The sequence below is a fragment of the Sturnus vulgaris genome, chromosome 1 (genome assembly GCF_052056855.1).
Source record: "Sturnus vulgaris isolate bStuVul1 chromosome 1, bStuVul1.hap1, whole genome shotgun sequence".
Taxonomy (NCBI): domain Eukaryota; kingdom Metazoa; phylum Chordata; class Aves; order Passeriformes; family Sturnidae; genus Sturnus; species Sturnus vulgaris.
In genome coordinates, this window is record NC_142243.1 from 125,229,752 (window position 1) to 125,252,572 (window position 22,821).

The 22,821-nt window shown below is 39.5% G+C and overlaps 2 protein-coding genes across 4 annotated transcripts; one reads left to right on the forward strand and one right to left on the reverse strand.

Moving 5' to 3' along the window:
* Positions 1–3,851: 3,851 nt before the first annotated feature.
* Positions 3,852–18,359, reverse strand: ELOC (elongin C). Of its 3 annotated transcripts, none has more exons than XM_014883528.2 (4): positions 18,219–18,359; positions 11,022–11,082; positions 8,987–9,130; positions 3,852–6,461 (listed from the first exon to the last, which is right to left on the reverse strand). In XM_014883528.2, the coding sequence occupies exons 1-4, from the start codon at positions 18,297–18,299 to the stop codon at positions 6,271–6,273; spliced, it is 477 nt and encodes a 158-aa protein (XP_014739014.2). In that variant the 5' UTR covers positions 18,300–18,359; the 3' UTR covers positions 3,852–6,270. The 3 variants fall into 3 exon arrangements, with proteins under 3 accessions (XP_014739014.2, XP_014739015.1, XP_088032444.1); XM_014883529.2 differs by lacking the exon at positions 18,219–18,359 and adding an exon at positions 17,864–17,984; XM_088176318.1 differs by lacking the exon at positions 18,219–18,359 and adding an exon at positions 17,763–17,785.
* Positions 18,360–19,170: 811 nt separating this feature from the next.
* TMEM70 (transmembrane protein 70) lies at positions 19,171–22,317 on the forward strand. The gene is made up of 3 exons (XM_014883496.2): positions 19,171–19,368; positions 20,449–20,560; positions 21,646–22,317. Exons 1-3 carry the CDS (start codon positions 19,210–19,212, stop codon positions 22,101–22,103), a joined length of 729 nt encoding a protein of 242 aa, XP_014738982.1. The 5' UTR covers positions 19,171–19,209; the 3' UTR covers positions 22,104–22,317.
* The last annotated feature ends 504 nt before the right edge of the window (positions 22,318–22,821 follow it).

Here is a 22,821-nt window from a genome sequence, read left to right on the forward strand (position 1 = left end):
TCTTGTGTAGGATTTGACAATTTTGAAGCCACTGAGTGATCTGTGGCTTTCATCTTATCCACAGGAAGACTAAAAGACTGAAGTAATTGCCATCAGATCAGAAAAGAATTTCTCATATTATATGGAGATACAGTTGTAATTACTGCAGGGCAAGAAGGAGGACATGGGGCTAGGGAAAGGAGTGGAATTGCCTGCTTTAGTGATATGCAGAATCACACAATGGGTCAGATGAACAGTGGGTCACCTGGCCCAACCTCCCTGCTCAAGCAGGGGCATCCCAGAGCACATTGGTCAGAGTTAGATCCAGGAGGTTCTTGAATATCTCTAGTGAGGGAGACTCCACAACCTCTCTGGGCAGCCTGTTCCAATGCAGTCACCTGTGCAGTAAAGAAGTTCTTCCTATATTCAGGTGGAACTTTCTGTTTCTGCATCAGTTTCTGCCCATTGTCTCTTGTCCTATTGTTTGGAACCATGTGCTGTAATTACCAATTTGTCGTAATCGTCAAGCTATGTTTTTAGGCAGCAGGAGTCCTCTAACTCTTTTAAATGCAGTAAAGATAAACACTTATAAAGACAAAAACTGTAAAAATTTAAGGACTGTGTAGGACCTATATTCAATTAAGTAGATGAATGCATTTAAAAATGTAGCTTTATGTAATTATTAAAAGTTCTTCCACATCAAAAGCATCCACAGCCCATGTGAGAAGGTTGATTACTGTGTCTGTCAAATCCAAGTGTTCAGGATCTGCTCAGTGATAATACCCCCAAGATTCAAACCTAATTATAATTTAGTAATTGTATTTTATCTCTAAAACCTGTGAACAGGAGACTTCTCAGGTGACTCAAAGAGTTACATGAATACCTAGATCCTGTTGTTGTTAGGAGTGCACAGAAGTGACTCTGACTTCATAACCAACAAAGAAGATATTGATAAAAAAATGTTCAAAATTAAGCAGCTGCTTAGTTTTGCCAGCCTAGAGGCAAGATAAAACTACTGAAGAGGCATCTTGGGTAACCTCTACAGATGTGTGATAAACCATCACAGTTCCCAAAGGCTGAGAAGCAATTCCTCCAACTATGCACATCAGACTGCACACTACTTACAGAGCTTGAAGAATTTCATTTTACAAGCCTGTACACCAAGATGACACTGGTCCAGCCTGTTGGTTTATTTAATGTCCCTCGGGAAAGAACAGGACTTCATATGGGGTATGATTACAGTGAACCAGAGCCATGATATAAAAACAGAATGCGTGAGCAGTTGACTGTTTCAGCTGAGTATTCTCAAACGTTCTCTCCTTAAGTCATAGTTGTTTATTACAAGTAAAATATCTATGACAACTGTGAAAGCAGCTTAAATATTAATATATCATTTTTGTATTTCATTTGTAGCAAACTACAAATAATTCTGACTCAAATGGAGTGTCACTTCGGGAAAACATTATATGTCATCTTAGTATGGTAATGTGGGAAGCTTTTCCCTGTATAGAAAGAGAAAATAAATCCTTTGTGACAAATGCATTAAAATTCTTGACATTTTTCAAGCTTGGTGATACCAACCAAAACTGACAACTTTTTAATCTGCTTAACAGGCATTCCATTGTTTTTCTGGACAGAGTAAGAATTCATAGCAACATAAAATACAGATTATGTATTATTTATAGTTTTGTGTAGTGGTGATTTGGTAGATAAAAGTTTCCTATTAGTGTAAAGCACTATTTTTTTTTCATGGGAAGAAAAGCCTTAGCTATGAATTCTCACCTGAATAGGCAGTTTTAAATGTGAATTTACATTAATGGAATTAACAGTATTTGTGTTTTTAACTTCAAAGTAACTTCTGGTTGAAGAAAGATATTAAATACAAATTAATATAGAATAGCATTAATCCATGCATGTATTCACTAAAAATGAATCCCACAAAACTATCCTGAAAATTAGCAACTTTAGAACTGAACTGCAGATTTTAACTTATCTGAAAGCTCTCATGTTGTTACTTTTACTGATCTAAAAGGCAGTACATATTCCAGGGGCAATTTTAATTTATTTTTCCAATTCTACCCTCAGTACGTGAGACAACAAAACATTACTTGACTCACATCTTGAAAACTTTGATTACGAAAGTTTAAAAGGATAAAATGTTGAAGTACTCCATTTGTCAAAGAACAATCATGATCTTGCAATTCTGGTCTCCTCCCATCTAGCGTGGGAGGAAAATCCTGTATTCTGTAAACATAAAACAGTAACATGGTAATGACAGATTTTTTTTTTGGTTTTGTTGTTTTTTTAAACTCAGTGACCTTTCTCTCATAGAAGGGAAATTGCACAACCTACATTTCAGAGGCAGCATATGCAAAGCTCTATTTCGTGTCACATAACACTTGTTAAAATTCGATAAAAACTCCCTCTTCTTTTCTCTATGCTGCCATAGTGATGACACTCAAGATTCACAGGTGACTAATAATAAACACAAAATCTATTTTGTCCCTTTCTAGCTCATCCAAACACTGAGCCACACCTGCAGTTCACAGCACTGGTTATCTTCCCATAAAATTGCCATCAAATAAGCCACGTTTAAAAAGAAATCCAACTCCAATCCAGTTCAATATTTGTCAAAAACCTTCAAAAGTTGAACTTTTTATGTGGGAAAAAAAATCCCTAAAGCTTTTTTCTCTAAGGCTTCAGTTTGTCTTTAAAAACAAGCATTCTAGTTTAATTTCCAAATCCATTCAACATTTAAGGAGTTTTTGCTGTTTTTCTCTTATACCTGCTCTTTTTGTCTTACTCAGGTGTTGAAATTAAGTTCATACCACAGCTTCAACCCTTAGTTTTTAGGTAGGAATACTGCTACTACTCACTGTACTTTTGTTTACTGTGCAGTAGCTGTCCCTCCCTTAAATTACACTGCAATATTTGAGACCTGACAAAATTAAACTAGGAATACAAAACATAGACCGAGAAGTTAATTTTTCTGCCCCACTACCTTCCTTGTCCACTTCATCACATAAACCAACAGATTTAGGCAAGTTTTGGGAGAACCCTTTCAATGGGAAAAGTAAAAAGAAAGGGGTAAAAACCCAGACAGTCACTACTGCAATTTAGGCCTGTGAAATAAAATAGACAACGATAAAACGCAGATAGAAGCAACCTATTTTCCAAACGTCCTACCATTAATAGAGAAATGGCTTTTGGATACCGTGTTCAGCATATGTTGAATATAATGACACAGAGAATCCTGATGGTGAATCCTCCTTTCTTCAGAAATTCCTTCAGAAAGGAATTTCATGTCTTGTGGAAGTGAGTTCTGATCATCCTAGATGCACAGACTGTTTCACGCTGGAGACCATCAGAGACTTCTTCAGCAGTTTATACACTCAAATGATTACAAACCATAATGCAGCATGACTTTACTCACTGTTTACAGTGAATAAAGAATCTGGAAGTTTTTATGACTAAATCAGCAGTTCAGCTTAAAATTTGAACCTCAAATACAGGGTTACCTTTGTAAGTAAAAGAAGTATTATGGGACACTTAAAGTTTTCAAAATATCCCCAGCAGGATATCCTTGAAGTATCTTCAAGTATGTTCAAGAATACCAGGCCTTTTTAGTACTTGGTGCTGAGAATTGTGGATACTTGTAATTCAGAGCAGCACAAGATATCTTAACACTTCAACTCTATGAAACTCTTCAGAACTATGAAAAAACCCACCACCTTTTATTTTATACATGTATCTTCACAACCTATTATCCAAATACTAATTCCATTTTGCTCACCATACAGTATAGCCATGAAAATGATGATTCTGCATATGAACACTCCCTTTAAGATGTCATAAATCAACAGAAACACAGGTTTAAAAATTTTCAACTTTGAAATTTATTCAGAACTCAGGGGTTAAGCGTGGTAAGTTTCCAATTGTCTGATAATAGCATACCCATTTAACTATCATGGAAATTGCACTAATTCCCCCTGCCCCCCTCCCCCTTAGAAATCTGGTTCATTTTAACAGCCGATGGTTTTGCAGATAGTGCACTCTAGGACACTACTGCAATTCCTGAGTGTTCAAAGCTACTGTATAATACATTAAGCTGAAAGAAAACCAACAAAATTTTTATTCAGAGCTAAACCAGCTATTTTACCTTACTGCTAAAATACAGAATCATAAAATGAAATGTATTTTAACAAAATTAAGGAAATTGTTTTAGAATGCTTAAAAAGGGGAAGGAAGAAAAAAAAAAGAAAAAACTGTTTTAAAAAATGACATCATTTTTGCCTTAGTTTAAAACTAAATAAATTTTAGCCTCAAGTCATTAGCCTCAAGACTATTAAAAATGGCCAGTGAACTTAAGACTCACTCAGACTGATATGTAGTTGTGACTAAAATATCCATGTTGGTATTCCTTGACCTTTTAGGGTATTCCTAGCGGCTCTAAGAAAAGCAGCATAACAAGGTAGCTCTGGTTTATCATTCTAGTGCTCTTGAAAATGAGTTACTAACAGCACTGACCAGAGTGCTTACACATGGAATTTCAGACAATCACCCTACAATGCACTTCAGCTTTACTGTGCAAAGCCAATCTAGTCACAAACATCCCCACACTAAACACATTAAATTGTGCCAAAGTATGTGATGTGAATAAATGTCAGCTAATCTACCAACACACTGACAAACGTCAGCATTGTTTAAGCCCAGAATAAACTTTTATTTGTCAGAACTGACCTCCGTGGGCAGACTGCATAGTCTATCTACGTTACTAGTTTTCATCCAGGAAAATCTTTCCAAGTTGTATTTATGTTGACAAACAGGTCTAGAGGAGAGTTCCATCCCTCTAAATTAGCTGTGAATAAATCATCAAGAAAGAGGCTCCACCATCAGTTGGTGGGATTTTTCCATGATAGACCACAATCCTTTCTTCATCAAAACAAAGCTGAAGCAGTGGCAGCTGGTGGAAATGCTAATTACATTGTTCTTGCATAATTTCTCATGATGCATTAGTTTTATTCTCATTGACAGATGATTTTAGCACAAGAGTTCTTCAGGCTGCAGCTGAACAAAAAGCAACTTCTTGTCTCAAGTTGTTTGTTTTCTTTATGGACGCTTGCTTTGAACAAAGAACTGATACTACAGGCAACTGCCAGCAGGATATACCAAGAGATAATGTGTTCCACTCTAGTATTATGTCAGTGGCTTGCCAATCCTTTTCCCCTAAAACATTTGTAAAAACACTGGAAATACCTATGAAATTTATAAAACAGCTCCTAAAACATCTGCTTAATGTCCTTCAAATATAAAAGACCTCCACATTTCAGGGTCTTTTGCTATGGGTACAAGGGAGAGGTTGAGGAAGAGGTAAAAGGTAGGACAACTTCTATGTTTTCAGTTGCTATGTTACAAAATTTAAATGACTACTACTCTAGAGATTAAATACAACTTTACATAAACAATCAGAACAATGGAAATAAACCATAACTGCAGCCATATAAAATTCTTATCAGGTCAAGTGACAGCATTTTAAGAAAAACCATATATGTTATATAGAAGATAATATACACAGATTTTAAGTTAATTTCCCCCTTAAAAGTCACTGTCAGTAGGATCACAGTCTTACTGTACAGACAAGTGACTACAATATTTGAAATTACTAATGGGGTAAATTGAGGTTATAGAAGCAAAATGTTACCAAGTACACCTTTGCACATGTCTATACTATGACTTAAATTAAATCCTTAAGCATTCTCCTACATACTCCACTTTCAAACTAAATGGAATATCACTGGCAGTATACAAAAAGGGCACTTCTAACCTAGTTAGTGTAACTATGCTACAGGACAGCTATCTTACAAAGGATATTAAGTTCAGATGTTTAGAAACTTTAAAAATAAGAGAAAGCTAGAAACCCTTAAAAGCTACTCAAATGGAACTATAACTATCTTTTAGAGAGTATTAGATTAAACTCCAGCATTTGCTATGGTCATTGTATTAAAAGACAGTTCTACCACACCTAAAGGATAAGGCATAGCCATCTACTAATTGGCATATTTGTTTATTTGTCTCAGTTTGTGAAAAGGTCCTTATTTGTGTAAGCAGCAAAACAAACTCCAACTGAATGATTGCTATATGCAAAAGAACTGAAGGCAATAGCCTCTGCAGTGAACTTTACAGTTCTCAACAGCACACACGCAACATGCTATCTGAAAAAAGTTTCTAACTGAACTACATGTATTAAATACTGAAAAAAAGTTTTACATTTTTTATTATAATTTATTTTATTTAACAATCTAAGAAGTTTGCAGCCATCAGAAGTTCCAGTGCAATTTCAGGTGCAATTGGGAATTCAGGAATCTCCGTAGAGCTGTTAGTATAGCGGACCTTGTAGGTGAAATACATGCATACTTTGGATAGGACATGGGATGGGATCTCTCTAAAATTGACCTCATTTGTTTCATTTTCTGCAAACTGACCTGTAGAAAGAAAAACACAACAAAAAAGAACACCAAACCAGAAGTCAAAATCTCAATTCTCTGCAAAATGAAACAACCTACCATATTAATACAATGCATTCTAAATAGACCTGCCTAAGTCTCATTTTCCAGGGTATTAGATTTTTCATTACAAAACAGGATGTGCCACATTCAGAGCCCTCAAGAATATTAAGACACCCAGCATTATGAAATGTTTATTTAGGCTGCAGGCTATCAGTATTATTCTGAACAACTACGCCAGAAATTTAGGTTTGCTTCCAATGCAGCTGATAGGTACTAAGCTCTACGAGGCATCAATGCAAATTTCTAGCTGTCTTGTCCAAGGAAAACGTTTCTAGCTGTTTCATATCTGCACACATATATGCATATGTATCTGTATATATAGTAGTCCCTTCTATGACCCAGTAGCTTTGAATTCCTTAGTTTCAGGAAGATTTGACAAGAGGGTTGAAACCTCAAAGTTGCATTAACTTGATAAGCTGTGGAAACAGCAGGGACAGGGAAACTTTACATGCAGTACGAGTTCACCCCTATTAGATACGAAATAATTTATTCAGAATTCAAATCGCAAAACACAAGTACACTTGAAATTCGCTTGCTATAGTGCCTGTAACCATGAAACCTGGATGATACAGAAGTAAGGATCCTATGGTTAGTCCAACAGGATTTCTATTATCTTTGTCTCTCTTCCCCTCGCATCTTTGAATTTTCAACTCATTGAAGACAATAAAAAGAATACTTATATTAACTCCATTTTTACGGGAGACTAGCAATGTTTAGTTCCCACTGTTTCTGTGGGCATCTCTTTCTAGCTAAAAAAAAGAGAGCTATTTACTAATGTCTACACAGATTTGTGGAGAAATATCTGCATGCACTGAAGCCAATCCAGCTTGAATTTTAGTACAGGAACAGTTGGAAGCAAAAGAAGAAATGTTAGAATATTGGCCAAGTCACAGCACTGAAACAAGAGACTTACATATCAGTGAAACTATGACCTACTGAACCAGACAGCAACAGTACTTTTCCTTGTGACCCATTTATCTTGTTAGTATTTATACAAAATATTCTTGACTGCTGAGTCCTTTACAGAGTCAGTTTCTAGCCCTCTAAGCAGGCTGCTTTGCCTTTCTTTCTTCACACTGAATGAATTCAGAGCAGGTCTTATAACTATTCTTCCTCTTAGATGTCTGGGAGGCTGACATGGACATAAAAATCTTACTACATATTTTCAAATGCAACCTTTAAAATGATACTGAGAATTTTAATTGCTCAGTTTGCCCAAGTATTACAAAGTAATTAAAAATACATTAAACCAATAGATCTCTCCAGTAATCCCCCTCACCAGAATCTAAAAGAGAACATAATGACGACATTCAGCTCCAAACTTCATGTAGTCTACTGCCCAACCACTCAAATCAGCAAATGTAAAAGCACAAGATGAGGGTATAGAAGGAAGAAAGCACTTGTGTTAACTTCTCCCTGTTCTCTCCCTCCACCCTTTTAGTCTTCAAAAATTAGTTCAGACACTTCTTAAGCCAGCTACAGTCTCATATATTCAGTAACACATGACGTCCTGCCGTCCTGTAAATTTATCTACCCTCGCCTCAATCTTAAGCTAACTTTCATCATTAAGCTCAGGAACTCCTTGCCATATGACGTCATCAACGTGTGGCCTTAACCCCGGTAGGCAGCAAAGCACCACACAGCTGCTTGCTCATTTGCCCCTGCTGGGGTTGGACAAGGGAAGAGGAAAGGAACAGTTAAAGCAAGAAAACTTGTAGGTTGAGAGAAGAGAAAGGAAACAAAACAATCACCACCTCCCATGGGCAGACCGATGATGAGCCAGTTCTCAAGCAAAAGATGGCTCACTTCCCTTTTTTAGACCTCTCCCTTTTCTGCTTTGGAGCAAGACATAAGGAATGTAATATCTCCTTCAGTAGTTCAGGTCATGTGTCTGGTTGTGTTCTCTCCCAGCTTCTTGCACACCCTCCTGTCTGGTTATTGAGTGGGTAAAGAGTGAGAAACAGGAAGCTTGAACAGTGTGCGAACACCTTTCAGCAACAGCTAAAACAGGTGTGTTATTGGCTCTGTTTCAGTCAAAAATCTAAAGCATAGAACCCTGTGACCTGCTATGAAGAAAATTAACTCCATATGGAATACCAGAAGTTCTGCCATGGATGTGGCAATAAAGAACTACCAGCTCTCGTTCATTTTGAGCTTCACAGCTCCATGTTTCATATAATACCCTCAAATTACCATACCAGGGGAAACTACTAGCAATGTAAGACGGTGTAAGATCCCTAACTGCCCAAAAAGCAGAGTCCAATTTTAAGTCTGGTACCACAGTACTCCAACAGAAATGGACTGTTCTTCGGGAAACAGGAACTAGGCAGGTTGTGGAAAAGTTATCATTTTTTCAAACTTTCATTTACTGCATGATAAAAATTCAAACTGTCCAAAAGTAAAAACAAAGAAGGTAAAAGTATTAAGCCTTCTGTACCTACCTGGTCCACTCAACATAGCTTTTATTGTTCCTGATGTTAATGCATGCTCTCTTTTTACAATGAACTCATGGCCATCAGAGGATATTAACTTCACATACATAGCATCTGGGCCCTCACACCCACCGTATGTTTTCTCTTCTCCATCTGTATTGGAAAAAAAGATAATGGTTTCAGAACACAATATACTGATGCAAATTACTAAAAATTAAAGTCTTTTCTATGGCTACATTTGCAGACTGAAGAGCTCAATACAACCAGAAATGAGACAGAAGCATTTTGCATATTTCAAGATGAATTTTCTGAAGTAACCAGCAATCTGTTTTAAGTAAGTAATTTTGCAAAACTTGGCATTTTTTTATTAACATCCCTCTGTCGTGTGTTATCTTCTTTTTGCCAGCGTCAGGATTAAATGAGCAAGATAGTATTTCTTGTTCGGACTCAGATATTTATTAGTTCTTATCTATATTACAGTCTACAGTCTACAGCATTTCAAGCTAACAAACTAAAAATGGAGCTCTATCTCTCTCTGTCTACAAGGCCTTTTAGGGATATACGGTCCAATTAAGAAATGATACCTAAATTATTTTTACTTTAACCCAATAACCAAGCACCCTTGGCCCGCAATGCGGACTTTTTTATCCAATCATACAATATCACCCAAACCCATGAAGAAGAAGGTGAAGAAGGGCCAGCCTCCGCCCTAAAACCTCCATCTTGCTTTATATATATTACTATATTCTAAAACCTTAACCTCTAAGTTTTCCACCATGTGATATTACACACTTCTATTCAAACTACACACACATAATCCCAGTTCTATCATTCAATTTTGGAAGCTTTTATCATCAAATTCTGACATGCTTTTTAAAATCTAAATAGGAATGAAATTTTCCCTTAGACATTCTCTAATCAATTGAACATGCTATTGCTTCCTTCCATTACACCTACAGTCATGTTTATCATATTAATACTTGCTAATAGTTAACGCATATCTGATACTGACAACGAGGAAAAAATGCTTTCTGAAGCACTGGTAAGAACAAAAGCAGTCAGTATTCCTGCACTGAAGAAATCACATGAAATAAGATTCATCCTCCCTGACTGCCCAACCAGACCCAGAACCATACAGTATCAGTGCATACCTGTGTTGTGGCCTTTGGCAGAAAGCATGGAAAGTGCCAAAGCACTAAACCCAGCGAGATTTGAAAATTCTCCCCACAGCAGTTTGTACTTTTTCTGTTTCCCTTCTCCCTTCTGCTTCACAGAATACCTGCTCTCTACTATGTTTCTCCTGAAGGCTTTATGCCCCTTACCTTTTTGTGCCTTCTTTTATTGTATCTTGACAGCATTACTTTTAAAAGTTGAATTATTGTTGCCAGTATAGCAAATAAAACATTCCCCCAATCACGTTGCTTTGTGAATTTGAAGTTAAAACTGATCATGTAGTTATTGCCAATTTTAATAAAGTACTGCCAGTGGCAAACATGCTATAGTACAGTCATTGAAAGTATAGACAAAACTCGAATCTGTCCAATCTTGCTTCATCACCCAGTCATTTGTTTAGGCAGAAACAACAGTTTCAGAAATGTAGTCATATCACACACAATGTAATTTATCAGAAATCAGTCAGTATTATGATCTCTGAGCCAGAATTCAACAGGCTGACTTCAGTTAACAAACAAGCAAAGAACTATTTTTAAAAGTACACAGTGAAATGTTCTTGGCCACTATATAAAAGTTTAGTGCTATAAAAGCCTAAAGGCATTCCTATTTTAGCATGTACATTTTCAGGACTACGCATGCTAAGCAAGTGAAATTTTTTGTTAGAATAGATATACTCTGAGCAAGTCTTCCAATAAATGAACAGTCACTTGAGAAAATTCTCCTACAAAACATTTGTAGGAAGTTTGAGGCTACAAGAAAAAGTGACAAGATCAACATTTAAAGTCTTAGAATCCACCTCCTCTACCGATGTGAGAGAGAAAATGCTTGAAATCATAGGAAAACAAGAAACATTCTAAGATTGTGAACTTACCCATTCTCTTCTTATTAAAAAAAAAGTTTCTTTTCAACTGCAGATTTTGCAATAGGAGCGTCTGAAAAAACACAAGGGACAATATTTTGAGTCAACAGTACAATTTTTAAATTGCCCTTTACTCATTAGTCTTTATGTTACCAGAAACACTCTTCCAAAAAGAATATGATGATAAACAACATGCAGTGCTGACGAGCAGTGCATTTTGGAAACCTATGAAGTTCATCCATGGGAAATGCAAACACTCAACCTTAGCACCCCCAGTACTGTCTGGATGGCGACCTGCTGGAAAGCAGCTTTACACAAACAGGCCTAGTGGACAAGCTGAGCACAAGCCAGCAGCGTGCTCTTGCAGCAAAGATGGCCAACAGCACCCTTGGACTTTATTTAAGAGCACTGCCAGAAAGTTGAGGCAGGTGATCCTGCCCCTCCACTCGGCACTGCTGGGACACATCTGGAGTGTTGGGTTCAGTATGACAGACTGAAGTGAATCCTGCAAAGAGTCACAAAGCACCTGTCATACAAGGACAGGCTGAGAGAACTGGGGCTGTTTATGCCAGAGAAGAGAAGGCTCAGGGATCAGTCTAATCAGTATGCACCAAATACCTGGCCTTCAAGCTGTCCTTCACAGAAGATTGACAGTTCCCAATATCACCACCAGTATCACCTAGATAATCTACTTCAGACATATAATGAAGGTATAGTTAACCAGGAGCTTCCATAGCTTATATACTGACTTCCAGCTTGCTGCATGTATATTTCTCCATGGAAAGGAAATTAAAGAGTTAGAGAAATGGAAGTACTTATTTGCAAAACAAATTTGGTATGTTCAGATACAACTTTCATTTCTCCACCACCAACTACATCTCTGCTGTCTAAAAGAAAACTTTGGAAGAGAAATTCTACCCACCCACCTGCTGTCCTAAAATTCTTTTCATATCAACAGCCACTCTGCAAACATTAACCCAGTACAAATCAATGATACTACTGGGTGCCCACAGACTCAGGAAAATAGCACCAGTGATTCTAGGTGGTCTCCCAGCTGATTCAGAGTTGAGGGCAGTAAAGCAATCAGAAGAGAGACCACACCCCTCATTTGCTTCCTTTTATGTTTCTGGTAAAAGATTAGCAAAAAAATGTAAGCAAGCTGAGGAAGCTGCACGATTTGGAAGAAGTACTACAGACACCTCTTTGCTACGGCTGATTACTTCACTTCTGCACAGCACTTTGATGCTGGTTAATTCCATCTGTCTTTACTTTTAGTTGTCTGAAGAGAAATGAGCAAAAATAATCCTCCACTTACATTGCTGCTTCTTTTGAAAATATCCTGACTTTACAGAATTACCTCTAAAAAGTATTTTCATTACCACTGGTATAAGGAACATCTTAACCTGTACTCTTGGAGGTGAAAAGTTCCTGAACATAAGGCAGATTGAAGAATGTTCTTTGAGAGTTAATCTGTGTATGCTATAATAGAGATTCCCTATTATGGAGTGTTAAATGCCTTCATCACGTTCAGTAATTCCAGGAACTCATCTAAGGAAACTACATTTGGGTGCTGGGACAGTTAGGGCCCAAAACTGATGAGATCTTTCACCCTCTTTCAATAGTTTTTATAAATGGAAATCAGTCATCTTATTGGAGAGTATCTGTTGCTCAGGAACTGAAGAAATACCTCACATTATTACTTCTAACTTCACAGAAGAGGATCACTTGCACTACCTCTTTTTCTAGCCACAAAACCATTTGCTACATTCCAAAAGAGTAGTGAAACCATCTATGATTTATAAATAATAATACTTCGGAAAAAAAGAAAAACAACACAGAAGTGATACCACTCTTTGGAAGTGTTGGTGATGATAAAATGTGCCTTGGTTTACAATACAAATAATGCCACTAAACACAGGAATAAAGGCTAGTTAGTGGGAAGACTAGGAAGACCTTGCAAGGCAAAAGCATAACTTGAGGAAGCTAACACATTGCAATATTGAAAATGGAGAACTGAAGAAGTCTACACAAAAAAAATTAAATGTCACAAAAATACACAAAGAGCATTTTAATAAATCAAATGTGCTATCATGTGACTAGAGAGGAAAAAAATGCAGTAACTAACAAAGAAGAAAAAAATTATCAGGCTTAGTGGTGTGAATTCAATTGTACTAAACAGTAAAGCAGGATAAAAATGCAGTAAGCTTTTCCAGTTTTAGGGCATGCTGAATCTAGCATTTAAAAAATTAATCAGTCATTTTCTTGGGGAAAAAGGAAACTCAAACAAGATGCAACCTGGACTCAGTATATCATCTGGGGTTAAATAAATGTGATGAGAGGTAATCTTAAAACGAGAAAGAACCTTTCTACAAGACTACAGGATGGTGTTTCAAACATAGACCAACTGAACTAGGAAAGAACTACTAGTTCCTCAAAAAAATAAAAGTTGATTTTTTTTTTTTTTAAACAATGCTGCCAGAAAAGAATAGACAGATTTGGATGAGAGAGAAGTGGAAAGTATTGCAACAAAAGTGGGACAAAATGTAACACAGACAAGCGACCAGTCTTGAAAAACAGTCTACTAGAAGCCACATGAAGTCATATGAAATCAAGACTCCTGCACGAAGGGACCAATAGAATCTTGTAGTCAGGGTTTGTTATTTGGGGCTATAGTCATTCTGTGGTGAATTATAAACTGAGAGCAGCGCTGAGGGGGCAAAAGAAAAAAAGAAGGTGAGAGACAAAGAGGCAAATACACGTTGAAAATTCTTTTTCAATAAAGATAGGAATATGAGCAACGTTGCACAGGACCAACAGCTTGTCTGAAATACCACACACAATTCTGAATTCCTTTATTCAAGAAAAAGAAGTTTGAATTATAAGAACTACAGAGAGTACCTACTGATATAACAGAAAGCCTGTTTATAAAAGAAAAATTAGTCTTCCTTATTCAGCTTAGCAAAACTAGAATGAAGATATATATCAAAATTCATTAAAAGGATAAACCTCAGTGGGAAAACTATGCCAACATAATACCTCAGTTTAAGTTCAACTAATGAATATTTAAAAAAAAATAAAATTATAGTCCTATTCCAGAATCCAAGTTTAGTTCTGGACATGGAAAACCCCAAACATTCTAACATTTATTCCCAAAAGTAAAAGATGCAGAAAAGCCAACCTGCTTTTAAGAAAAACACATAATATGTTCCAATATATGATGCATTTGACATGTTAGCAAGAAACACACTGAGTTTCATTTGTAGTTTCCATTCTGATGCAATGATGTGTCACTTAAAAAAACCCCCATGAATACTATTAGCAGTATAGATTGATTCCCGACAAAATAGCCAACAGCAGAGAGCCCAGAAAAATCAGAGAGCCAATGCAACAAATGAGGAGAAAAGAAAAACAAGAAACTCAGGAACAATGAAAAATCTAAAAAAATCAGTAATGGTTCCTCTTCAGGATGAAGAAGAGTGCAGTCTGTCATGACATTGCATGAAGATCAGAACATTTTCGAGGCCAGAAAAAAAATGCACACAGAAAATAAATAAAAGGAATATAGAAACACCTCCCACGAATTCTCACTTGTGCATACAGGAAGAACAAAAGGAACATTTTCTGCACCTTTTTCTTAATTGGAAATGGCCTGGCCTTAGGTTTTAAATAATAGGTTAAAGAGAGTAAAGCAACCTTGTATGTTTTCTTCCAAGAAATTATTTTCTCTCAGTGTATTTCCAGTGTGATGTTTATTATAAAAAATATCACTATATTTTCCTACTGTATAATGAAAGCAGCATAAAAGACAATAAGAAGAAAGAGACTTCTGAAGATGCCTAGTAACTACCTATATTTTAATTACCTTTCCACATTTTATAGTTGCCCTTCTTGACTTCACCAAGACTACAGCAATGCAGCAGTCAGGATAAGAACAATCCAAGTTTTGTTACCATGTACTTTTCATATATTTCTGACTTGATTATTTCAGACTCCTGCAAAGAACCACTAATTTATGTTGAAGTACATTCACAATTCCATTCACCCTTCAAGAAGCTTATGTGGCATTGCCATAAGGTAGCTCAACTCTCTGACTTAAATCTCAAAAAAGCACATATATTAGGTATTACAGCTCTCCTGCTTTGCCTCCTTAAAAAAAATCAAAACCAAAAAATCCCTTGCATTTCTTAAGAGAAAGTTTCCATAAAAGCGATATGCCACTTTTCAATCAGAGGGAGAGTACAGTACAACTAAACCCAGCTATCTGGCACAGAAACTTTCCAATCAGTCTAAAAAGGACTTCCTGTTGCAGAAAACATAGAATCGTCATTAGTTACTAGAGAGCTGAAAATTGCCACAAGCTGCCAGAATATTTACACCTACGAGGTACAATATTGTGAAATATCACAAACCTCTGAACCGTGGCAATTAAGGCACACGAGGCTCTTGTTTCCCTACTTCAACAACTTCTTACACCTCTAAGAAGAAATAGGATGGTGTAGTGAGTTTAGTCTGATCTTCTTCCTGCCTCTCTTGACCATCAAATGTTAAGAACAAAACAGAAGCATGCTCACAACCATCCTAGCTCACTTCCAAAGCTGCATGATCATCTCCCAAGTTTGACAGAATTTTCAGAATATCATTTCTTTGTACGCCAATGAGTGGAACAGACTTGAAGGACATACACTAATGTAGCTGAACACACTGGACCACTGCACATTCCAGAACCTCACTGCTCTGTTCTCATTAGCACAAGAACACTGAATCTGTAAACATTTCGATTATGTAAATTCTTTGATCCCACAGGAAAATCCTTTAAAAACTCAGCTTCTGGTTTAAGGAAATTCAAATGGCTTCCAACTCCTTAGCTGCACGACACACAAACGACTTTTGTATGCTTCAGCTGCTGACATTTGTATCCTACACTGTCCATTTCTGGAAAATACGTGGCAAATTGGCCTTCATCAACTCCCATGCTTGTTTAAAAGCCAAATGTGACATTTTTTATTGTCATTTATATATCAGTAAAAGTTCATCAATTACCAAAGGTTGCTGTGTGTTACAACCGTAGCCTCCTACTGTTCGATTCTAAATTCTATCCTGTGTAATAACTTATTTAAAAACACCGTTCTTCAGTTTAGTATTCATTGCTCAGCACACATCAAAAAATAATTCAGGTAATAATAATTAAAGGATCGAAGCATATTTAGAAAAAACATGAGAAACTGGTACAGCATGATTGCCAAACCAGCTGATTCACTACCCCAAAACTCTCAGGCTCTAAAATTCAGATTTTCTGGGACACACTAGAATGTGACAGGAAGGCATATTACAAGTGAATGCTAGTTCATATAAACAGGAGATGGGGTAGGATAAAATGTACAGAGTACCCAAGATCAAATGTACAGAGTGCTAAGATTTCGTTTCCTGTTCAAGGAAACTTTCTTTTTCAGTAATTCCCCAGAAAGCTTCAAGGGAAAAAAACCCTCAAAAACATGGGCAGAGGAATGTTACTGTTTTCTTCCAAAGAGTACTTCTGAGCTGTACTGTACAGCCCTTGCTCCTGGGGAAAAGAGGCTGATGGCATACTGCAAAATTTTACAGGGCATGGATTTCTGCCCTTTTGTTATAGGCATTCACCAAAAACTGCTGTTATACAAACTACCCCACAATGACGCTAACTAAACCCTGACCCTTTCTAGGTGCTAAGAGACTTGTCAAAATACATCTAAACGCCTTAAATAATCTGACAAACCCCATACTTTCATCACATAATTTACGGATTTATTGTAATATACACAAGAATTGTAAAACACCTGAAGCTGAGTATCCTTGATACTCATTTATCTCTCTACAGCAATATTAAAACAATCAATATTAAAATTCATCACATTAAGACTATGTGAAACTATCTAAATCTGTTCATCACCCACTCGGGTACAGGAAAAAATAAAAGAAAATTTCAAATGGCTTTTCTCTGTCACAACAAGGAAAAAAAAAAGGCTGAAGTGCTAAAAGTTTCCAAAAATTATCTTAAAGCTCCCAGTAGAAACGTTAGCAAAAATTTTAGAGACGTAAACATACTATTGATATAACTTAAGCTCCTTAAGTTATAAAAGGCTGATCTCAAGGCCTAAGGTGTGTGTCACCTGTGCAAAGATGTGGCCAATGTACTACAGGAAAACTAAGAAACACTTATTCCCCTTCAAAGTAACTCTTCAGTTAATTGAACATTATCTCTCCCCCAACAATTATTTTGGTCCTTATTACAGCGAAAGGAGAAAATTGGGAATACGGAGGGGAGTACTCAGAAACAAGTGCGCAAAGTGGTTCTTACCCTAAAGATCTATTGCGTGCCTGTTTATCTATGTTTGTCTGGTTTGCTTCCAAAAACCATCAAAGCCAAGTAAACAAATGGTCTGTGACTATCTAGGTCTCCTCAGAACGCAAAACTTAACTTAATAAACAGTACCAAACACATTTAGAAATATTTCATAAACGTTAACCGGTGGAAGACCAAATTGGCTTTCAAAGCAAACTGCCAGCAGCACCGCTACCTTTTCATACACAAATGTGAAGCCCTCAGTAACTTAAAAATGCTCAGATTACCTTGTACTAAAGCAGAAACTCCCTCTGAGGAATACATGGCACTCAAAAAGTTCATTTCTGTTGCTACATGTGGGTAGAGGTATCACCCTTTTCTTTGCTTACATTCGCCGACCATTACAGCCAAATCACTTTAGCAGCACTTCTCACCTTGGCAAAACAACCCCTGGGGGCGCATCCTAAATTCTTTCGGCCTTAACTTCTTCCCTCTCTCTACAGCCGGGCGTAGGAAAAAGGTAAACGTCACTTACGGCAGGAGTTTGAGAGCGATGCTCAAACCCAGCCTTGCCCCAGAGAGCCCCTTTTCCGGCGGCGCCGGCATTCCAAAGAGAGCGTTCTGGGAGAGAAACGCGTCTTTCCCCACTATCTCGGTGGGAGAACCTCGACCTGGCGCAGCGCCTTGCGTACCCCGACGGCCCCCGGCGCCGCTCCGGCCCCTCCGCCCGGCCCCCGTTCTGCCCCCCCCCCGCCAGGCGCGGGGCGAGGCCCGCTGCCCTTCGCGGGGCCGACTGCGGGGGCTCCCCGCTCCCCACCCGACCGGGCGCCCCGCCCTCGAGGTATCCCTCGCGGCCCTGGCAGGGTCTCGCTCCCGCAGCCGCCCCTCACCCGTGGGCGCCGCTCCCTCCGCCCCGCTCGCAGGGCCGCGGTGTCGGCCCAGCTGCCTCCGAGCGCTTCCGCCCGGGTCATGGGCCACTTCCGGCCCCCCCGTACCCATCCCGCGCAGCGCCCGTGCTTCCGGCATGCTGTGCGCCCGGGGCGGTGCATGCTGGGCCGCGTAGTTCCTGGGGGCGTCTGCAGGCCCGCCATGTCAGGGTTCGGGGGTGTCAGCCGACAGTAGCTGAGCATGAGCGACCGCGTGCTCGTCTGGCCAGGAAGGCCAGTGACATTCTGGCTTGTATGCAGAATAATGTGGCCAGCAGGAACAGGGCAGTGATGTGCTCAGGACTGATGAGGCCGCACCTCGACTCTTGTGTTCAGTTCTGGGCCTCTCAATTAATGCACGACATCGAGGTGCTGGAGGCTGTCCAGAGAAGGGTAACGAAACTGGGTGAAGGTTCTGGTGCACAAGTTTTATGAGGAGCACCTGAAGGAGCTGGGGTAATTTAGCCTGGAGAAGGCTCAGTGAAAACCTTATGGCTCTCTACAGCTATCTGAAAGGAGATCAATAGGTGGGGTTGGCCTCTTCTCCCAGGCAGCTGGCGAGCAGCTGGCGAGAGAGGGAGCTGTGCCAGGGGAGGTTCAGGTTGGACATCAGAAGGAATTTCTTCACAGAAGAAAGTTAGACACTGGAATGGACTGCCCAGAAAGGTGGTGGAGTCACCATCTCTGAGGGGATGTTTGAGGGATGATTTGATGTGGCAGTTAATGCCATGGTCTAGGGGCACATGTTGGACTCGATGGCCTCAGAGGTGTTTTCCAATGCCATCGATTCCGGGATTCTGCGGCTGAGCAGTGTACGGGAGATGCTGACGGGGGCGCCGCGGAGCCGGCCGAAGCCTTCCCGCGGGCGGAACCAAAGCGCGGAGCGGCGGCGGCGCGGCGGGGGCTGTCGGTGTGGCACCGCCCGCCGTGTCCCCGGTGCGGCCGCGGCCCCGCCATGCTGCCGTTGCTACTGCTCCGGGCCGCCTCCGCCCCCGCCGCCTCCGCCGCCTGCCGCCGCGCCTCTGCCTCCGCCTCCGCATGGCTGCGGAGCGCCGCGCCCCCCGCCTGCCGCCACCGAGCCGCTCTGGCCGCTGCCGCCGCGAGGCCCCAGCAGGTTCTGTGTAGGGGCTGTGGGGACTGTGTGTGGGAGCGGGGGGAGCGCTCCCGCTCCCCGGGGAAAGGGCGGCGGCCCTGGGAGTCGCGGTTTTGTCCTTAGGGGATTTTGTGGAGGAAAGCGAGGTGCTCCTCGGGGCGTACCTCCTCTGTTACGCTCAGGTGAGACTCCACCTGAAGTGCTTTGTCGAGCTCTGGGACCCCCATCGACCTTCTGGAACGAGTCCAGAGGAGGCCACTAAAATGACTGGAGGCATGTAGCACCTCTCCTACGATGAAAGACTGGAGGAATTAGGTTTGTTCAGCCTGGAGAAGAGAAAGCTTCGGAATGACCTGATCTGTGGCCTTCCAGTACCTGAAGGGAGCCTACAAGAAAGTTGTGTAGGGAAAAGGGACTTTTTGCAAGGGCATGAAGTGCCAGGACAGTGAGGAATGGATTAAAACTGATTAGCTAATCTAAAGGAAGCTATTTTGCTAATCTGAGATATTAGGAAAAACAAATCTTTTCTGTGAGGGTGGTTAGACACTGAAATAGGTTGGTCGGAGAAGCTGTGGATGCCCCAATCTTTAAGCTGTTTAAGGCTGGCCTGGATGGAGCTTGGAGCAAGCTGGTATAGTGGAAGGTGTCCCTACCCACAACAAGGCTGTTGGAACTGGATGATCTTTAAGGCCCAGTTCAACCCAGGCCATTCTATAATAAAATCAAACAGAATCAAAAAGATCAAACAGATGTGATGAGCTTGGGTGTCATAAATGTCTCCCTGCAAAGCTGTGTGTAAATCAATTATCAGTAATGATAATTACTGAGCTGCCTCAATTATCAGTAATGGGGTTGCAAATATTTAATGCTAATTTGGGATATTTACATGTGAAGTTATTAAAACAGTCAGGCAGCATATTAGTTGGAGTTTTTGGCGTGCTTTGGAGTGTAACCTAACTTTAATCCCTGGTTTGAAATGCTGAGGGTGGGTTCAGGGCAAGGAGAAATTTTGTGTGAGTATATACACGTGTGTATATGGATGGACAGGTAGATATAAGGTGTACTGATGTTCCTTAACCTTGTACTGGTTTCATCTTTCAGGTTACATCTTTTCAAGCAGTGGCTGTTCGCAGCCTCAGCACATCCTCCCCTCATGATCACCCAGAACATGGAAGATTAGTTTATAAAGGAAATTTGGCAAAGGCAGTGTTGGGTATGTGACTTGAAGTGGCTTATATTGCCTTTTTTTGTTATTGTAGTTTTAACCGTATTTAGTAACTTTAAAATGGAACATTTAAAGTGAGTGTTCTCCTTTCCAAGTTTGCCAAAATCTGGATCATATGTGCATCAAAACAAGGAAACAAAAAAGGTGGTAGTAGTGGTGTTTGGTTTCTGCTTCTCTGCTTGGGCGTGCAGGGAGCTCTGTTCATCTCTGTAACCCCTCAGCCTTCTTTGGCTTCCCTTGCAGCCCTTGGGGTGATTTACCCAACCCAGTAAGCAGCAAAGATGAGCTATAACTGCTGTTTACATTCTGTGTGCTTGGAAGTGTTCCTGAAATGCTTCCCAGGCAGGCAGGAATTATGGTGAAGCACTCCAGGTATAATGGCACTTCACAAATCTTTCTTTGGCCAGTGAATGTTACAAAGACCTAGTGAAGAGTAAAGCCACTGGATGTTTTCTGATACACATCTTTGAAATGTTTTATAACATATTTATTTGACACAGCATCTTGGGCTCCTGGTTTTCAGGGTGACTTAAGGACTGTGGGTGGTCTACAGCACCAGCTACTGTCTTTCAAGCCACATGCAAAATGGGTGGGGAGTACTTGTTAATATTCAGTAACCCAGGGTTTATGCATGGTGGCCAAGCTGGCTTCTTTGTAATATGCACTGAACACCAACATTAGTTGCTGATGAAGAGAGAAATTCCCTGTCTGCCATCTCTTCAGTGAGCACCATTACGTGTGTTCATGAATGGAATCAAGTCTCATTAGAAATCAGTTTTTCTGCCTGTGAAGTGAAAACTTCATATATGTGCATAACAGCTTACAACTGACTGCATCACAGAAATAGAGCCAGCTTTGATAAACCCATCATGAAGGAAACAAATCAAAACAGTGGCAATGAGACAGGATTGAGCTTTCAATGGTTTCTCCATGAGCTTAAAAAATAGGGAAAGGGATTTTCATTAACTTCATCAGTTCAAGTAATGGCATTGTTATGTGATAAAAAAATAGATGTAACTAGAGAAAATTTTGCTCATAAGTGTTAACCTTTTTCTTTTCTTTCTTTTATGTAGGCGTGAAGTTTTTCTCTTACTCCACCAGCATATTCAACCTGTTCATGATGCCCTACATCATGCTCAAAAGTGGTATTGGAGTGGAAAGTTTGCTTGTCCAAGCTGCCTTTTATGGGTTGATCGGGATTTTTACATTTGTAACTCCAATTACTTTGCATATCCTTACAAAAGGTTACGTGATCCGGCTCTATTATAAAGATGAAGTGGACACCTATACAGCCATTACCTACAATGCCATCTTGGCAGAAAAAGCAACTGTTTTCCATCAGAAAGATGTAAAGATTCCAGATATCACCAAGATGTTTACAACATTTTACGCTAAAACAAAATCAATGCTTGTTAATCCTACGCTTTTCCCAAACCCTCAGGATTATAACCATCTCATGGGCTATGACAAATCCTCATTTTTTAAATTGGAGGATTTAGAGGAGGTAAAGGAAGCTGATGAAAGGAAATAATTTGAAGATAATGTCAGTATCATTGTCCATAATGCAGTACTATATATGTGAAAGAATGTAAAAATCTATTACACTTGCTTAAGTATTAGGCAGCTGGAGTTTTCCATATGCATTTTGGAATGTATAAAAAGAGACTTTTTAAAATATATTATAAAATATGTGAGGATTTCTTTAGAGTTAACAACAGAAAATACAGTAAAAAACGAGTTGCTTAGCCCTGTCTTTTGCTTGTTTATTCTTGGTTTGATTTTTGTTGTTAGCGCTGCAGAAAACTGTAAAATGCATGAGCTGTTTCACCATCTCTATGTCAAAAGAAGCCATTCATGGTAGACAAATCATTAACATTTATTACCTATCAAGTATGTAGTTAAGATATTAAGTCTTAAATATTAATTGTCCTTAATCTAAAAATACCGGGCTTTTTGTCACTGCTGGTGATGGCATAAAGGGAGTGAACGTGGATTTCCCTTCCCTTTGTGAGACCATCGGCAGCCAGGAGGAATCTCTGGAAAGCAGACAGGTGTTCTTATGAATTCCTGCTACAGCCTCCTTTTCAAGGAGAGAACATGGGGAGAATGGCTGTGTATATATAGAGCAGTAAGTTCTAGCTACTCAAAGCTACTCTCAGGTTTCTTACAATAAAGTCCCACTCCGAGCAACCCTGTCCCCAAAGGTGGACAGCAGCAAGCCTCTCTTCTTGGGCACGGGAAAGCACCAT

Coding starts and splice junctions, on each gene's coding strand:
- ELOC (XM_014883528.2), bottom strand. CDS start 18,299: ATGACCCGGGCGGAAGCGCTCGGAGGCAGCTGGGCCGACACCGCGGCC. Junction 11,083..18,218: donor GGAGGGAGCGGCGCCCACGG/GTGAGGGGCGGC, acceptor GTGTTTTTTCAG/ACGCTCCTATTGCAAAATCT. Junction 6,462..8,986: donor AGCTATGTTGAGTGGACCAG/GTAGGTACAGAA, acceptor TTCTTTCTACAG/GTCAGTTTGCAGAAAATGAA.
- TMEM70 (XM_014883496.2), top strand. CDS start 19,210: ATGCTGCCGTTGCTACTGCTCCGGGCCGCCTCCGCCCCCGCCGCCTCC. Junction 19,369..20,448: donor CCGCCGCGAGGCCCCAGCAG/GTTCTGTGTAGG, acceptor TTCATCTTTCAG/GTTACATCTTTTCAAGCAGT. Junction 20,561..21,645: donor TTTGGCAAAGGCAGTGTTGG/GTATGTGACTTG, acceptor TCTTTTATGTAG/GCGTGAAGTTTTTCTCTTAC.